The sequence below is a fragment of the Phyllostomus hastatus genome, unplaced genomic scaffold, assembly GCF_019186645.2.
Source record: "Phyllostomus hastatus isolate PE091 unplaced genomic scaffold, TTU_PhHast_1.1 phas_contig_468, whole genome shotgun sequence".
Classification (NCBI taxonomy): Eukaryota; Metazoa; Chordata; class Mammalia; order Chiroptera; family Phyllostomidae; genus Phyllostomus; species Phyllostomus hastatus.
The window spans coordinates 1,267,231-1,284,292 of record NW_025333884.1 but is presented as its reverse complement, the minus strand read 5'-3'; the positions used below and the strand labels follow the sequence as shown (position 1 = coordinate 1,284,292).

The 17,062-nt window shown below is 55.2% G+C and overlaps 2 protein-coding genes across 3 annotated transcripts; both read right to left on the bottom strand.

Moving 5' to 3' along the window:
• On the bottom strand, nt 1-2,258 carry LOC123822911 (interferon-inducible GTPase 5-like). Its single transcript, XM_045845084.1, has 2 exons — nt 1,655-2,258; nt 1-617 (listed from the first exon to the last, which is right to left on the bottom strand). Exons 1-2 carry the CDS (start codon nt 2,256-2,258, stop codon nt 1-3), a joined length of 1,221 nt encoding a protein of 406 aa, XP_045701040.1.
• A 3,476-nt stretch (nt 2,259-5,734) lies between these two features.
• IRGC (immunity related GTPase cinema) lies at nt 5,735-11,424 on the bottom strand. 2 transcript variants are annotated; one of them, XM_045845353.1, is made up of 2 exons: nt 11,357-11,424; nt 5,735-7,167 (listed from the first exon to the last, which is right to left on the bottom strand). In XM_045845353.1, exon 2 carries the CDS (start codon nt 7,115-7,117, stop codon nt 5,735-5,737), a length of 1,383 nt encoding a protein of 460 aa, XP_045701309.1. In that variant the 5' UTR covers nt 7,118-7,167; nt 11,357-11,424. The 2 variants fall into 2 exon arrangements, with proteins under 2 accessions (XP_045701309.1, XP_045701310.1); XM_045845354.1 differs by lacking the exon at nt 11,357-11,424 and adding an exon at nt 10,814-10,902.
• Between the last annotated feature and the right edge of the window lie 5,638 nt (nt 11,425-17,062).

Here is a 17,062-nt window from a genome sequence, read left to right as displayed (position 1 = left end):
TCACTGGTCGGAGCTGTCGAAGGTCTGCATCAGCACACTCTGGGCATCCTTAACCACCGCGTCCAGGGACAAGCGCAGCATCTGGTAAACGGTAGCGAAGGAGATGCCGCAGGTGGCCAGGGTGCTCAGGGCAGGCACACTGAGGAGCTCCTGGGTGAAGGCACTGGCATCCCTGGAGGTCTGGCCCAACAGGTCCACCACCAGCTCCTTGGTGACCTTGGTCTTCAGGCCCTGCACTGTGTCCAGGATTTTGTGCAGGGGCTGGCTTGTCTGCTCAGCCAGCCTCCCTAGGGAGTCCTTGTCCAGGCCAAAGCTGCGGCGGTAGCCTTCCAGGGAGTGGATGAGCCGGTAGAGGTCACATGCCACATCCTTTACTCCAGGCACAGGGCTCGGGTTGATGCCACAGGCCACTGTGGCCACCAGCCAGATGAGCTGCCGAAGCGAGGCCGCCTTCTTCTCCAGGATGGGCTTTGAGATGTTGGGCAGGGCCACCAGGAGCGCATGCCGCTTGTTGCTCTTTACGTCCTTCACCATCGACTCCTCCAGCAGGTGGAAGTCATACTTGTCCAACTCAAACATGGAGAGCAGGAAGACCTTGGGGTCCTCCAGGCCCTCCGCTGCAGGAGACAGGAGCACCGCTCACTGGCTTCCACACCAGGGCGGCCCCCTTGTCCTGGCAGCTGCCTGGGCTCAAGCACTTGCCACAAGTCCGCACAGCCTTTGGCTTAAGAGTGTGGGCCCTGGAGCCAGGCTGCCTGAGCACAGGTAGAGGAGCCTTGCTGCCTACCACCTGTGTGGCCTTGGGCAAGTTACCGAACCCCTCTGGTCTGTAAAATAAGGTGATTGCTGTACCTACTTCCTAGGGATGTGGTGGTGGTGAACTGGTTTCATGAAAATGGTGCCTGGCCCTTGCGGAACCCTCAGTAAATGTCAGGTGCCGCCAGCCGCAGGTGCCAGCGCCTACATGGGCGCGTGGCATCTGTACTGCTTGAACTTGGTGACCCATACACAGGCCGATACACCCCTTTTTTTCCTTAATGCAGGTGATCGGCCTCTGTTGCCTGTGACTGAGAAGTGCCAGCTCTCAAGAAATGTAGTGTAAGGCCTGCCACTGGCTTTTCTGTCTGTGCCACAAGTGCCCGACCTGGGCTTTGACTGCAGAGGCGTCCGTTTCGGAGCGGGCTGCCCTGAAGAAGCTCACGGCTGCCCAGTTGCCTCCTTTCCCCCATAGAGGCTCCTTGGTTGGAGAGCGCTTGACTGATCTCCGTGTCTGACCATTGGGGCTACTTGTTTTCTCTTCCTTCCTGCGTTTCAAAGGGCTGCTCATATGTTTTAAATTTGCCAATAAAGAGTGAGCCCCAGAACCCTAGGCCCCCACCCTCAATCAACCCCAATTAAAGCAGCACCCCAGGCCCTGGCTCTGCGGCCCCAGCCTTGCTGTGTAATTTCCAGGTCCTGTAAGTAATAGACCTGCATCCCTTTACTGTTTCCTGAGGGTGTTGCTGGAGGGCATCACAACACTGAGGGGCCCGTTCGGTCTTGAAGTGTGACCTTCGGTGCCCCGTTTTCCCATTCTGGATCCCAGTGGGAAGGGGAGGGGCAGGCAGTCCCTCTAGAATCCACCCACCCCCACATCCTCGGAGCTGCACCTCACCTTCCAGCCGCCGCAAACAGTCATCCCGGATCTGGCTGAGCACCTGCTCCTTGGAGAAGGTGCTGGGGCGGCGACTGCGCGAGGCAGCCATGTCCACGTCCACCTTGGAGCGGATGAAGTAGAAGCCCTTGCTCTGCTGTAGGACCCCGAGGGCCAGCTGGGCGTGCTTGGCAGTGAAGCTCTCGGAGGTGATGATTATGAAGAAGTCGTAACGGTCCACCAGCATCCGCTGGAGGTATTTTTCAGCCTGGAAGGTGGGCTCACCTATGCCCGGCAGGTCCCAGAGGATGACGTTGGGGTACTTGGGGTGTGGGTACGGTGTGGGCTCCACGGTCATTTCTACCACGCCCGTGCGGGCCGAGCTGGGGTCCTCATCTCCCAGCCCCCGGGTGGCATTGACAAAGGTCGACTTGCCTGAGCCTGTCCCCCCGGTGATGCCGATGTCCAGCCTGACATTCTCCAGCGAGTGAAGTGTGGCCTGCAGCTTGGTGGCCACGGCTGGCAGGCTCCCTGCCTCAAAGGCCTCCCTCAGAGCCCTGGTGTCCTTCACCAGCTCCAATATCTGGGACTGGCTGAGGCCTAACTGGAAGATGTTGCTTGCCATGGACTGCCTGACCCCTGGTCTCCTTCTTCAGGACTCGTTGACCTTTGGCAGGACAGGTAAGGGCGCATTTTCACCCTGAGTTGCCCTCTCTTCTCTCCAGCCCTCAGCAAGCCCAAGGCATTTGTGGCATCACCGGTAATAGTGCTGGTGTAACATTATGCCAGTCCCAGTGCTAAATATTTTAGTTAACCTTTATTCATCGCTGCCAGCCTCTCCTCCTGGAGTTTCTCATAAAATCCTCAAGAGCTGGAAAAGGAGATCTCCTTACTATCCATGCTGGGCAGTGAGGGGAGAGGTCCCTTGCCCAAGGCCTCCAGCTAGTGTGTGGGGGTTGGGGATGGGACTGAGGTCCTCTGATCCTAGAATTCTAATTATTTAAAAAAATTTTATTTATTGAATTTTACAGAGAGAGGGGAAAGGTGAGAGAGAGAGACTGATTTGTTGTTCCACTGACTTATGCATTCATTAGTTGCGTCTTCTGTGTGCCCCGACCAGGGATCGAACCTGCAACCGTGGTGTATTGGGATGGCACTCTAACCAATGGAGCTACCCAGCCAGGGTTAGAATTCCAATTCTTAGATAACTTTTGGGGACATGATCCCACACCAGGCAGGCACTGCAATCAACAATACAGGTCAGTGATGAAGAGCTGGAACCCTCATCATTGTTAATAGTAGTTAGTTTACATGGTGTTCACCCTGGGCCAGCCTCTGGTCTAACCAGGTGCAGCGTTTCATTAAGTCCCCATTTGACAGAGTAGGACACAGGCTCAGGGGGGTAAAAGTCCCTTGCCAAGTGACTGACAGCCTGTACCAGAACCAGGACAAGCACCAGCTCCCTCTGGTGCTTTTTGGTTGGTTTATTTTGTTTTGTTTTGTTTTGTTTTCTCCTGTGTTTCCCTCTGATCATTTTGCCATACAAACACCCCTGATCCTCACACAACTCAGCACCCACTATGTGCCAGGACCTCTTTGGGTGCCACAGTTCCAACACCAGAAAAAGAGACCCAAGGGACCCAGTGCATTTGTGGAAACATTGCCCACCTCACTGCCTGGCTTCTGAGTACCCGTCCTCTCCGCACCCGCAGTGCACACCTGGGCAAGCCCCATCCTGCTCCGGGCCTCGGAGTCCTTGCCCAGGGCGGGCGGGAGCTGCCAGCGCTCACATGTGGAATTGCATGACTGCATCTAGTCCCCGCCATGCCAGGGACTTGCCGGTGACACTGAGCAAGTCATTTGCCCTGTGTAGCCTTTATCTCCTCCACCCATGAGGGGTGGGGTGTTGGCTTCCTCACCTGTGGGATGGAGAGATGACTCCTCAGAGGCCCCCCAGCTCTGCTGTTTCAGGAAGACCCGGAGCTTACGGCTGATGAGGTTCAGGCAGGGGCCAGCTTGGGAGGGCCTTGAGTCATCAGGCTGGGCTTGATCTTTATCTGTGGGTAGCCGTGGACAGGGCTTGAGCAGGGGAGGGGGTGATCTGCTGTGGACATTGGAGTCCTTCTGTGGCCTTACGGGAAATGAGACTACAGCCTGGGAGAGGAGGAACAGAGGGGCTGGGGCAGCAACTGCGGGGAGAGGCGGGGCCCAAGCTGGACCGGGGGCTAAGGGAGTTGAGATGGGGGAATGGAGAGATGGAGGCAGAAGGGCAGGACATGGTGGCTGTTAGAGAGAAAAGTAACCCATTCTAACCCATTCTGTCTCTCCTGACCTCAGGCCCAGAGTGGTGAGGGCCCTCACTCCTCGAGCCCACCTTTCCATCCCTGCGCCTCGGGGCCAGTGAGTCCTGTGTTTAGGGCAATGTCTGAGGGCTCACAGATATGGGGATGTGGGCTGCTCCTTCAAGAATCCATCCCTTCAAGAATGGATTTGGAAAGGACCCGCTGTCTTCTGCATCTGGGGTCTGGGATTTCCCTCCCATAATCCCCTGCACCACTGTTGGTGCAGAAGGGCCCACATAAACCCCAGTTGTCTGACAAAGCCAATGAATGGGGAGGCCTCTGGGAAGAGAGGAATCCCTTCTGCAAAGGGGAGAGCTCTTCAGCTGAGAGGATTGGTACCCCCCTTTAATTGTGCAAGTTGAAGTGAACCCTCTGAATCAGGAACTGTTTCCTAGGGTTCCAGGTAATTTGAGGCCCCCAAATGAGGCAAGAACCATCACCAGATCCTGGAAAACCCACAGGGAGTATTTGTGAGCACCTGGGGGGAGGCCACCTCCCGACCCCAAAGTCCCCATTTTGCCACCGGCCTTGTACACAGCCTCCAGGGCCTTCTGGGACTTGCTGGGAACTCCCCCTTCTGTGCACCTAAATCCAACCCTTGCCTGACCCTTGTCCAAGCCCACAGAAGTCCTGGGGCAACCCGTCCTATCCAGGGCCCCCAGTCCAGTTCTTGGACTTTTTTAAACATGTGTGATCTTTGAATCAGCCGAGGAATTTGGTTTCACTGGGTCACCTGATCCAGACACAGATGTGCACACCCAGTGTGTTGCACATTCTCTGGCACTCAGCCCTGTGAAACTTTCAGATCCCAACACAGTTACCATCACTTTGAGACCCACAGCCTTTCACCACATTCCCAGTACTCACTAGGGGGCGCACATGTGCACCCTTTCTCTTTCGCTCGCGCGCGCTCTCTCTCTCTCTCTCTCTGGCACAAACCATGCAGACAGACAGGTATCTCCAGTCTCAGCAAACTACTCAAAATCAGGAAGACTCACCAGGATTCCTCCCAGTCAGACACACATATTGCCACACACAGTCACACTCAGATACACCCACCATCTTTCTGAAACCATCCTTCTAGGTGGTGGAATTGTGCCCTCTTGCCTCCTCTCCCCCTCGATGCTCAGAGAAACCGCCCACCCACCCTCTCACCACCTCTGCACGAAGGCCCCCCAGGGTCCACGTGGCTCCACTCTGCCGACCACCCAGCCCACCATCACTCACAGGCAGCAGTGCTGGCCCAGGATGTCCCTGTGCCCACCTCTGCTTAACCCAGTTGCTAGGCACCATTGTGCCAATCCTGGGCACCGATTGGCTGCCCCTCCCCCCTCCAAAGGGGGTCTTTGGGACCCTGGGGTTCTCTGGAAGGGATATGCCTTTGCAACTGAAATAAGTACCTGTGCAGGCCCTGATCCTCACTCGGCCACCCACCGCAGGCTGACAGTTGGCTCCTGTCTTGCATCCAGGCGGGGCTGCCCAGTGGCCCCACAATCCCGCTTGGCCACTTAGGGACCAGGGAGAGTGAGATTGCCAAGGAGACCCCAGCCCACCACCCATTCCCAGAACTTCCCGCTTCCCAGGGTCAATTCCTATCCCTGCTCAGTGTACCCCTCTTCCACCTGGGGCCGCCCGCCCGCCTCCCTCAGACCCCTGTGCACCCTGCCCCTCAGCAACAGCTCTGACTTGGGCCTTTCTTTTGTTTGGCTTTATTAAGGCTTGGTTTGTGGATGAGGCGGGGAGGGTGGGAGCTGCACTTTTACTTCTCTTCCAAGTCGCGCTTCTTCCAGTTTTCGAGGATGTACTTGAGCAGGAGGCCAAGCTTCCGGCGGATGGAGATCGGGGCTTCCTCGCCACCTCCCTCCCCAGATCCATGGTTTTCCACGCGGTTGTCACCAGCCGCTTCCAAGCTGACCTCGGGCTGGGACTCATCCTCCTCCAGGGCCTTGATGCGGACCCGCTGGGCGTCCTCCGCCATCTCATTGAGGCAGCCCTGGAGCATGGTGTAGACCGTGCCGAAGCTGATGCCGCCGGCCACCAGCGTACCGAACACGGGGATGCCCTTCTCGAAGGCCCGGGCCACCCGCATGGCGCCGTTGGATGACTGCGAGTAGAGCCGCAGGACAGCCTCGGGAGACACCTCGTTGGCCAGCGGGGAGCGGATGACGGAGCGCAGGTCGCCGGCCTGTTTGCCCACCTGCTCCGCCAGCCTGGCCAGCGAGTCGTCGTCCAGGCCGAAGCTGCGGTGGTAGCCGCGCAGCGAGCGGATGAGCAGGGCGTCGTCGTAGGCGGCCGCCAGCCCCGGCACCGGCAGGGCCTGGATGATGCCCGACACCAGGGCCGTCTTGAGCACTTGCTCCTGGAGCATGTCCTTCTTCTTCTGCACGGCCTCCAGCGAGATGTCGGGCAGCGACAGCAGGCCGGCGTGGCGCCGGTGGGCTGGCAGGTCGTGCTCCCAGGTGGACAGGAGCAGCGGGAAGTCGTAGAGCACCGGCCTGAGGTTGGACACGAGGAAGATGCGGGGCTCGGCCACACCAGCCGCGCGCAGCTGCTCGGCGCAGTGGTCGCGGATCTCCTGCAGCACCGCGGCCTCGCTGAAGCAGGAGGGCCGCTGCGTGCGCGTGGCCGCCAGGTCCTCATCCACCTTGGTGCGCACGAAGTAGAACTTCTTGCCCTGGCGCAGGATCTCGGAGGCCAGGCGCGTCTCCACCGCCCCGCAGCGGCGGGCGGAGACCAGCAGGAAGAAGTCGTAGTGGCCGAAGTCCACCTGCTTCAGGTACTTGTCGGCGGAGCAGGCCGGAGAGCCGGCCCCGGGCAGGTCCCACAGGGTCACGTCGGGAAACTGTGGGTGTGGGTAGGACGAGGGGTGCATCGTGGTCTCCACCACGCCGGTGAGAGCCGCACCGGGGTCCTCGGCCCCCAGGCCGCGGAGGGCGTTGATGAGCGACGACTTGCCAGCGCCTGACTCGCCGGTGACACCCACCTCCAGGCGGGTGCTCTCGGAGGAGGCCAGCAGCTCCCGGAGGCGGGAGGCAGCCTGGGGGATGTCACCGGACTCGAAGGCGGTGCGCAGGGCCTCCAGCTCTTCTTTAGCCATGAGGATGGTGGTCTCCTCCTCCCCGGGACACTTCGAAGTGGCCATGGCTCAGGGGTGCCGTGGGCTGGGAGCGACAGGACCAGGGGTCCTGGTGTCTGGGGGCAGAGAAGGGAGCCTTTCACGTCTCCTGGGCCTGGCGTGGAGCAGGAGACACCAGGGACAGGAAGGCAGTCCCTGCTCTGGCATCCCACAGCCCTCCCCTTCTCAAACATCCCTGGGGGACATCGTGGACATGAATTAGGGGGCTTTGGAGTCTGTCAGGCCCAGGTCTACATCGCATCTCTGCCACTAACTTGCTGTGTGACCTGGGGCAAAAGTAGGCCCCTCTCTGAGCCTATTTGCTGCTCTGGGTAGCTGGCATGATGACTGACCTGCCTGCAGTGGCACTGAGGAGTCCCTGGGGTAATCTAGGAACAGGGCGGTTTTTCGGGCAGCTGTGACCTGGGCAGCCACATAAGGCCCAACTCCCGGCTTAATGCTTATCTGCAGGCAGATAACTGCCTGATTGAAATTCTTCATCATATTTGAACCAGGGCCCTGTATTTGTCTTTTGTGCTGGGCCCACAAATGATGTGGCCAGGCCTGCCGAGGGGAGGGGCTGACGCCCAGCTCCTAGGCGCAGTCGAGGACGGTGGCTGTGCTTCCGCCACCACGATCACTGCGCACAAGCAGCGTGACGTGAAGGCGAAGGACACCCACACCCTGGGATCGATTCCCGGCTCTGCCACAGAGTTGCTGAGGATTCGGGGCAAGCTACCTCCCCTCCACCTCATGTTTCTCATCTGTAAGATGAGGATAACCACAATCACAGAAAACCACCTTCTCGGGCTGTTGAGAATTCAGTGCGTTAGTACACAGGAAGCATTTCAAATGGGGGCTGGCACAGAGTAGGTGGTCTGTGTCATTTGTTAGCGTCATCATTGTTATTGCTGTCATAGTTAACGCTTCTAGCTGTGCGACTTTGCGGGTCCCTCCCTCCCGAGCTTCGGCTGCCTGATCTGCACGTGGGAAGGAACCCCGCCTGCCTCGCAGGGCCACTGTGATGCTGGCTGGCGAGCCCCTGTGTTGTCTGTCCTTAGGCTAACTTTGAGGACAGTCATGGGCTGGGCTGGTGGAAGAAGCCCGGATGGGGAAGGGCCCAGACACCGGGGAGCCTCCTCATTGGACACCCAGCCCTGCCGGGGGCGGCCTCACCAGGCCCCATCCCCTCCCACACCCTGGAGCCAAGTGGGGCCTCTCCTCAGACTCCATCCTCCTCACCTGGGAGCTTCCCTGGCCCTCCCTCTTCCCAGTCACACTCTCTTCTGGTCCATTGCCTCTAAAACACACTCCTCACTGACTAAGACTCTTCAGACAACCTTGGGAGAGACAACCACGTCCAGGGTCACTGTCCCCGTCAATGGAGAGGGACTGGGGCTCAGACCACACAAGTGATGTCTCTGCTCAGAGCCACCACCAGGACTCACACCCAGGTCCCTGGCTCCCTCGCCCTCTGAAGAGCTGCTCTACCTTCAGGCACATGTCTCTGCCCCGCCTTGTCTCCTTGACTGCCCTGTCCCCACCTCCACCCTCAACCCCACAGAAACTTGTCCTTATGACATTGTCCCCTCAGGTCTGCCCCCCATCCCTGGTCAGGCCATTTCCCCCATGCTGTGTCCATGTCCACCCCCACCCTGTCCCCCTCCCACATCTCAGGGAACGGAGGCTGGGAGCCTCAGACAGGTCCAGGCAGCAAGGGGCAGACAGGTCCACGGCCCTTGGGGGGAGGTAGGGCCGAGGGAGCTGGGTTGGGAGTGGAAGCCGCACCCCCACCCACAGGCCCCAGCTGGAGACCCTGCCTTCGGGATGCTCACCTGCCCTGTAGGCTCTCCCTCTCCCCTCACACTCTCCCCGCTGGGGGGGTCTCCTGCCCTGTTAGCCCCGGGCCAGACCTGTTGCTAGGACCCGTGGTGGCAAGTGGCAGCTTATTGGTCAACCAGCCCTTGTGCAATAATGTGACAGTGATGTCAGGGGGTGGGGTTGCACTGGTGGGGGTCCCACCCCCAGCTGCTCATGGGGCTGCCAGTCAGTCATATTGGGCCCTCCGTCCCCCACAAAGGACCCAGAGGGAGATCTTTCTATCTCCGAACGAGACTTGTTGAGATCCCATCCGCAGTCTCTATCACGCCCCAGACGCAGACCCAGTGTCTGAGGGCCTGGCCCTCCTCACCATGCACCCAACTCTCCTCCAACTAGGCACTCTGTTTGCCAAACAAGTCATTCATTTTCCCTTCTCGGCACCATCTCCTCACCTACCCACCTGCGGAGAGGGTGGTGATTTAGCATCACCAGCTCTACCAGGACGACAGGAAGTGCTGGGGAAAGGCCAGCTCTGAAACCACACCGAGGTCACTGCCAGCAGTGCTGCCTGGCCCTGGCCAGCACTCGGCTTCCACACCCAACCCAGCATCCACCCTCCAGTTCAGCATCTGGTGTCCAGACTCCCTGACTCTGGCCTCCTCCCTCCCTCTCCTACCGCCCCCCCCCACCCCTGCCTGTCCTTCAACACCCAGCTCAGGGTCTGGCTCTTCACAACGGCTTTCTCTCTTCTGCTCTCCCCTCCTCTGCTTCCTCGTAACCATTTAAATGGCATCAGTATGACAAAGAGGGAGATAGAAGTAGCGAGAGATGTGAGTGAGAAAAGGGGGAGGCAAAGGCCCTCTGAGAAAGGGGGAGGTGAGGTGGGGAAAGAGATTCCTTAAGGAAAAAAAACACAGGGGAGTCAGGCAGGAAGACACAATGGATGAGAGTCCGAGTCAGGAAAGAAAAAAAAAACAAAAAAAAACAAAAAACAGGGAAAGATGGCGTCACAGACGCCAGCTACAGAAAGAGTGAAAAGCTACACAGCCTGAGACAGGATCAGGGGTTGGGGACCATGACACGCACAGGGAAGGAGCTAAAGGTCTAGAGCCCCAGACTCAGGAGCCTCAGGCTGCTGAGGGACACTGGCTCCCCCCCGCAATGCAGCTGCTCTCTCTACAGCTGCCAAGCCTCCCCCAGAACCTGCAGTACTTTGGAGCCATCTCCACACGGTTCCCCCTCCTGGCCTCCTCTTTGCCCAAGCCAGGCACTTGGGGATCCCTCCTACCCCCACACCCTGGGATACAGCCAGAGGTACCCGCTAGTCAAAGGATTTCCTGAATCCAAAGTTAGGTGCAGCAAAGAAGCCTCTGACAACAACAGAGGAGAAGGTGGAGACCCAGAAAGAGAACAGACCAGCTCAAGGCCATGCCAGGCATTGCAGCACCGCGGTCTGCCGAGCACGGAGCCCAGAATTCACAAACCACGAAGACGGGAGTGCAGGCCAGTGGCCCAGACTCTTTCATGTTCTTGCAGATGGACACAAATGCACAGAGGCCAGATTTCAAAATATTCTCAGACATTCCCAGACACCAAACACTCAGACCAAGACTCCTCCCCCAAATTCACAGACACGAACACCTGGCCCAGGACGGAAGACCCTCAAATACGGACTCATTACAGGAAAGCAAGTCTGACACACACACACACACACACACACACACACACACACACACCTCACAAACCACACACACTTGGGCAGAGACAGACTTGCAGAGCAGGAGAGACTCGATGACACGCCTCTGGAAACCACCGCATTCATTCATGACCCCCATTCATTCTGCTCCAGGTCCCGGGCCACTTCCTCCAGCTCCTGGAGAGCCAGCCAGGAAGGGGCTGCACCTGTGCCCATCTGCCAAGCCTCCTCCTCCCTCTTCATTCATCATTCAGCGCCTTCACAGGCCGTGTCCTGGGCTGGGTGCTGGGCATGCCACAATGACCAGAACAGCCTGGGGCTCTGCCCTGCCTGGACTGAGAAGTCTCCAGGCAGTGAGGACCCAGAGCAAGAAGAACTGGAATGGGGAATCCCAGAGGACTGTGAGAATGCAAAAGTGGCACCTGACCCACCCTGGGGATCAGGGAGGGCTTCTTGGAGGAGAGGGCACCTGAGCTGAGATCTGAAGGACGAGAAGCAGTGAGCCTCCTGGCCTGCTAGGGAGTTGCCTCCCAGGCTAGAGATCCAGCCTGTGCAAAGACCCTGAGCTGAGAAAGTTCTCACTTGCCCAGTAATTTACTCAATTATTTGGTAGTTCCAGAAACATGTGTTTAGACCTGACCTTAGGCAAGTCCCTGTACTGGTCCTGAGATGTGTCCCTGCTCTTACAGACCTCACGGGCTGGTGGGGCGGCTGATGTGATCACTGACAGAGGCAGAGGGTTCACTTACCTCGCATTCACGGTGCGTCAGGTGCTGCGTGAGCCCATCGGATGGGTGGAGCGACTCATTTAATGGGGACAAAATGCTGCTCTTCCGAGTGTCACCCTGACATAAAACCCAGGAGCTGAGGCTGGAATAGAAAGGAAGGCAGAGACAACTGAGATGAACACGTTTATTCATCCATTTCTCCCGCTAGTTCCCTGCGTAATCAAACCAGAGGGGCCTCCTGTTGTCAGATGGATGCATCGGTGTAGGTCCCACTAACCAGGGAAAGCATGCTGCCAATAGCACCGTGACCACTGTGTCCTTATCACTTAAAAGTTTTATTTCACACTCATTGAAAACACAGCTTTGCCCTGACCACTCTGGCTCAGTTGTCTGGGTGTCGTCCTGCACATTGAAGGGTCACCATTTCAATTTCCCATCAGGAGCTGCAGGTTCATCCCCAGTTAGGACTTGTGACAAGAGGCAACCAATCGATGTTTTTCTCTCACATTGATGTTTCTCTCCCTCTCTTTCTCCCTCCCTTCCCCTCTCTCTAAAATAATGAATTAATTAGTTAATTATTTTTTTAAAAAAGAAAGAGAATACCGATTTTTATCATATACCACACACGTGTGTGTCTCTAACTAGGAAAATACAAGGGAAATGCATTGGCTAAGCTGTTCCTGAGGCCACGCGGAGTGTGACCTCGGTGTCCTCACAGCCTCCATGCTTTCCCACGCTGTTCCCCTGCCATTGGGAACGGCCACCATGCAGTTATTGAGTGAGTGGGTGACTGTTTTGTTTTTAAAAGCTGCTCCAGTCTACGGCCATACCACCCTGAATGTGCCGATCGCCTCCAAGAGCTGCTCCGCTATTGCATCCAGGCAGCTGGTCACAACCACTGCCGGCTGACGGTGACCCTTCCTGATTTCAGAACGGCCAGGATGTGGGAAAGTGCACCTTAGAATCAAGGAAGGTGTTTCCCGAGCGTCCACCCTGCGTCCACCCTGTGTCCACCTGCCGGGCTGGGAGCCTCTTGGGGATGGAGACAGGCCTCCCCTCCAGGAAGGAAGCTGCTGTAATGGGCAGACGGTGAGCCAAGGGCCCGACGGTTGATGTTTGCAAAAGTGACTGGAAGTGACCCTGAGTCCTCACTCGTCCCCTGGCAGTGACAACCCACAGCAGGTGAGGCAGGGGTGGAGTTGCCCAGAGGAGATGCCTGACCCAGCACAGGGAGTGGAGTCAGCAAAGGCTTTTGGAGAATCTCCACGCCTTCGACACACTTTCTGACCACTTGCATGTGCTGGGCCCCGTGCTGGCTGAGGCTGGAGGTATAGCTGGGAACAAGATGGTCCCCTCCCCTGCCTCCTTTCTTCCTCCTGTTCCTCCTGCCCACTCCTAATCCTCCCTTCCTCCCTGTCCTCTCTTTCAGTGTCTAATAAAAATCCTAAAACCTGTCCCGAGGAATATCTCCACATTTTGGCCTTCACCTCCTCTCCATTCACCATAATGCTGGGGAATCCTGAAGTCAGTCCCCAGGATCCACTCATTGATTCCTTGAACTTGGAGTGTTGGCTGCCTTCTGTGTGCTGGGCACAGACACAGCAACGAGTAAGACACAGATGGCCCTTGTCCTCATAGAGCTTATATTTTTGAAAGATAAAGATAGTAAACAAAAACAAGATAGTGTCAAATAGCAATAAGAAAAAAGAAAAACAAGATAACAAGTGATAGGACAAAAGCCACTTTCTCAGGCCCCGTCTCCCAGAGCTGGCTGGACCCCACAAAGCATGACTGACCCAAATTGTTTTATGAGCCTTAACCTGAGGACTAAAAAGTTACTGGGAGTGCCCTGAGGGTACAGAGGCTCTAGGAACCCCAACGACCACTGACCTTGAACCCAAAGATAACATCAAAACACACTACAGCCCAGCTGAATCATCCTGCCTACAGCCTCCCCTTCACCCGATAAAAACTCAAAGCACTAACCCCTCAGGGCTGGTGCTGGTGCTGGTGATAGTCCAGCTGCACATCTTCACACCAAGCCCTTTCCCTCTCTTAGGAAAACAAAAATAAAAAACTTTACTCTCTGCAATTTCTTTTCTTTGTGAATCCTTTCCCAGCCTGCATCACCTGCCTCCCTGACAACAAGGGTAAGGGATGGGGGTGGGGCGTGTAGATTGCCTACAGCTATGGCCACTGACAATTTCTCCCATCTCTGTAGGCACAGGACACTTCCTGTCAAGAGGGGAAATCTCTGTCCATTTCCCTTGAATTGGAGCTGGCCTTGTGGCTTGCTTTGACCAGCAGAATGTAGCAGAAGTGACATTCTGGAACTTTCAAGCCCAGGCCTTGAGAGGTGGCAGCTTCTGCTTTCTCCTTCTCAGAGCCTCACGCTACCACGTAGAGGTCCCGCTGCCCTGTGGAGAGTCCCTGTGGAGAGGCAGAGGCCATGTGGAGATGAGCCTGAGTCATCTAGAACATGCAGCTCCAGCAGCGCTCCAGCTGGATGCAGCCACACAGTGACCAGAGCCAATGCTACTTGGGGGGTAGAAGAACCACCCAGTGGAGCCCAACCAACCCACAGGTTTTCAAGAAATAAAAAATCATTATTTTAGGTCAGATGACTTGGAAGAGGGAGTGTATTGTTTTTGACAGAATGTTCTGGGAAGATCCATAAGAGAAAGTGACTTTCTATTTGAGCACAGGTCTGAAAGAAGTAAGGAAACCAGCCATTGGACATCGGGGGGAAGAGCATTCCAGGCAGACGGCATGGAAGTGCAAAGGTCCTGGGGCAGAGCTGAGCCTGGTGTGTCTGGGGAGCATCATGGTGGCTGGGGCAGCTGGAGCAGAGTGAGGAGGGAGCACGTTCTGGGAGGATTTATTCAGCCGTTACCTGGGAGGGAACCAAGGCTGTTGGAGAAGTGCCGTGAGAGTGGGCCAGGAGCTGGGAGGCGACACTTCGGCACTCAGTGATGAGGTTTGATCAGGACGAGGGCCAGGACTGGGGTCGACAGGCAAGACGCTGCCTTGGGTGCAAACTTAAAGGGGCCAAAACACTTAACTATCAATATAAATGATATTTTAATGTAACACTTTTTAAAATTTTATTTAGTTTTAGTTTTACAGAGAGGGGAAGGAAAGGAGAGAGGGAGAGGGAGAGAAACACCAATGTGTGGCTGTGTCTCACACATCCCCTACTGGGGATCTGACCCACAACCCAGGCATGTGCCCTGACTCGAACCAGCAACCTTTTGGTTCACAGGCCCGCGCTCAATCCACTGAGCTATACCAGCCAGGGCATTAATATAACACTTTTTAAAAATAAAAATTAATGCAAAAATCTCTGATAGTTCAATGAACGTAATATCAAAATTTTAAATGAAGACCAGGACTGTGACAAGACGTGCTGATGCCTGGCTTTGACGGAAACAGACTTACTGATAATAATTTCAGTCAGGAGGATCTTCATGCCCCATAGTTTCTCTTGACCAAATGATGATGTTAAATAATTTTAAGTTAACGTATGCCAAAGTAAAATGATAATAAATTCTGTTTCGATATAAATAAAATATTTTAACTCAAATCGTTTTAATACCTTAGATAACTTCTCAATATTTTTTTCAGCTACTCTAGGATTTTGGAGAAAGCAGGCATTACAAAAATAGGTAACCACATGTATACAGGGCCTTTTGCCTCAGGCTCCCGTGTGGCTCAGCACAGCACTGGTCAGAATGTCAAGCTGCTGCCTGCAAAGGGCCAGACGCACAGAACAGGGCTATTTCCTGAAGGGAGAAGGCAGCGGGGGAGGCTGGGAAGTCAGGCTGGGCCTGCAGAGAGAAACAGGTGCCCCCCACCAGAAGGTCGGGCTCAGGATGAAGAACCTGGGGGACCAATCTGGCATCACTTCTCAATGAATTAAGCGCACTCTTCCTTCAACCCAGCACCCTCCCTGCTGAGAACCTATGAAGGATGGAAGCAATTGCATTGACGTCTTCTTGGAGTCTCCAGGGGAAAGGGGACATCCAGGGACCCTCGCCTGAGTAGAGATGACATGGGGGTAGGGGGAGATGCTCTTTGAACCCTGACTCACCATTTCTCACTTCTAATTTATAAGTGTCACTTGTGATCCCATTTCATTATACAGTTTAGAATTTTCTTTAAAGGCGTGACAGGGCACCATCCACCAAGCTCCTGGAGTGTATTGGAAACATTTGAAGACATGCAGCACCTAATAAGGAACAAACATTGCTGTCATCGGGGAGCTTACTGCTGACTCGCTCGCAGTGGGAGGGGGAGGAAGCAAACAACGGGAATCCCCTCAGCAGGGTCACGAGGGAATAAACGTTGGTACATCCATGCCACATGCCACAGGCACCTCAGCCTCACACGCAGCCTTCAAAAGTGGTGAATCAAAGGGCCCGGAGGGTTTCCATGAGGTGCTGGTGAGGAAAGCAAGATGCAGAGATGGCTAATTCCTTATGTCTACTTTTTTAAAAGATTTTATTTATTTATTTTTAAAGAGAGAGGAAGGGAGGGAGAAAGAGAAGGAGAGAAGCATCAATGTGTGGTTGCCTCTCACATGCCCCCTACTGGGAACCTGGCCCACAACCCAGGCACGTGCTCTGACTGGGAATTGAACCGGCGACCCTTTGGTTCGCAGCCTGCGCTCAATCCACTGAGCTACGCCAGCCAGTGCTAATACTTTATTTTTAGAAGACAAAAAAGATCCAATATACCTATATGCCAGAGACATAACACAGCCATGTCTGTATGACATAGATATGATATAAACATGTCTGTATTGTATACATATTGTCAGGGTGGTTGGTGACTCGGGCTGTGAAAGAACTCACAGAGAAAAGAAAGAGCAGAGAATAAAGGTTTTATTGTACTTCCCCAAGGGAGGGAAAGGGCTCAGATGTGGAGATGTGCCCTGAGAGGCTGGGCTTTTGCTTTTATTGGGTAATGAGGTGGTTTTACAACAGGAAGTCTGGACGCAATTTGATTTGTCGTTATCTTTGGGTCTGGGGTTGTGGTCTGGCCTGTCCTGTTTCCCAAGTGCCGCTCTGCACCTTCAGGGCGTTTCCAGTAATTTTCTAGTCCTGGGGATAAAGGCTCATAAAACAATCAGGGTCAGTCATGCTTCATGGCAGGGGTGTCAAACTCATGTTCACCAGGGGCCACATCAGCCTCATAACTTTAGGACTGTATAAATGTAACTACTCCTTAACTGTTAAGGAGTTGAAATTACATTCGGCCCTTTGAAGGCAACCGCGAGGCTGATGTTGGCCCTCAGAGAAAACAAGTTTGACACCCCTGGTTTATGGGGCCCAGCTCACTCTGGGAAAGAGGGCCTGAGAAAGTGGCTTTTGTCCTATTACATATGACAGCTGGGTATACAATGCAGACCCATGTCCGTATTGACCTGTCTTGACCTCGGCACAGCTATATGTATATATCTGCACGTATTTGTAACAAACGTCCACGCGGAGTTATTTAAGTTTGGGAAATGATGGGATGTGCCATTCCTGGGGCAGGGGTCCCTGGGGAGAGTCTGTGGGGGAGAAGAGAGGGAGAGGGGCGACAATAAAAAGGAAACAACTTGAGTTTAAAAGCTCAAAGCCCACACTCATGTAGCAAAGCTGCAGCTCTCCTGTTGAGGGTAGAGGTTACCCAGGTTGGGGATTTCAACTGTTCTGATCAGGGTTCCTGCCTTTTAGCTCAGCA

Excerpts from the sequence above, each read along its gene's own strand:
- LOC123822911 (XM_045845084.1), bottom strand. The coding sequence starts at position 2,258 with ATGGCAAGCAACATCTTCCAGTTAGGCCTCAGCCAGTCCCAGATATTG. Across the intron at positions 618-1,654 it reads CTGTTTGCGGCGGCTGGAAG|CGGAGGGCCTGGAGGACCCC; the intron begins GTGAGGTGCAGC and ends TGTCTCCTGCAG.
- IRGC (XM_045845353.1), bottom strand. The coding sequence starts at position 7,117 with ATGGCCACTTCGAAGTGTCCCGGGGAGGAGGAGACCACCATCCTCATG.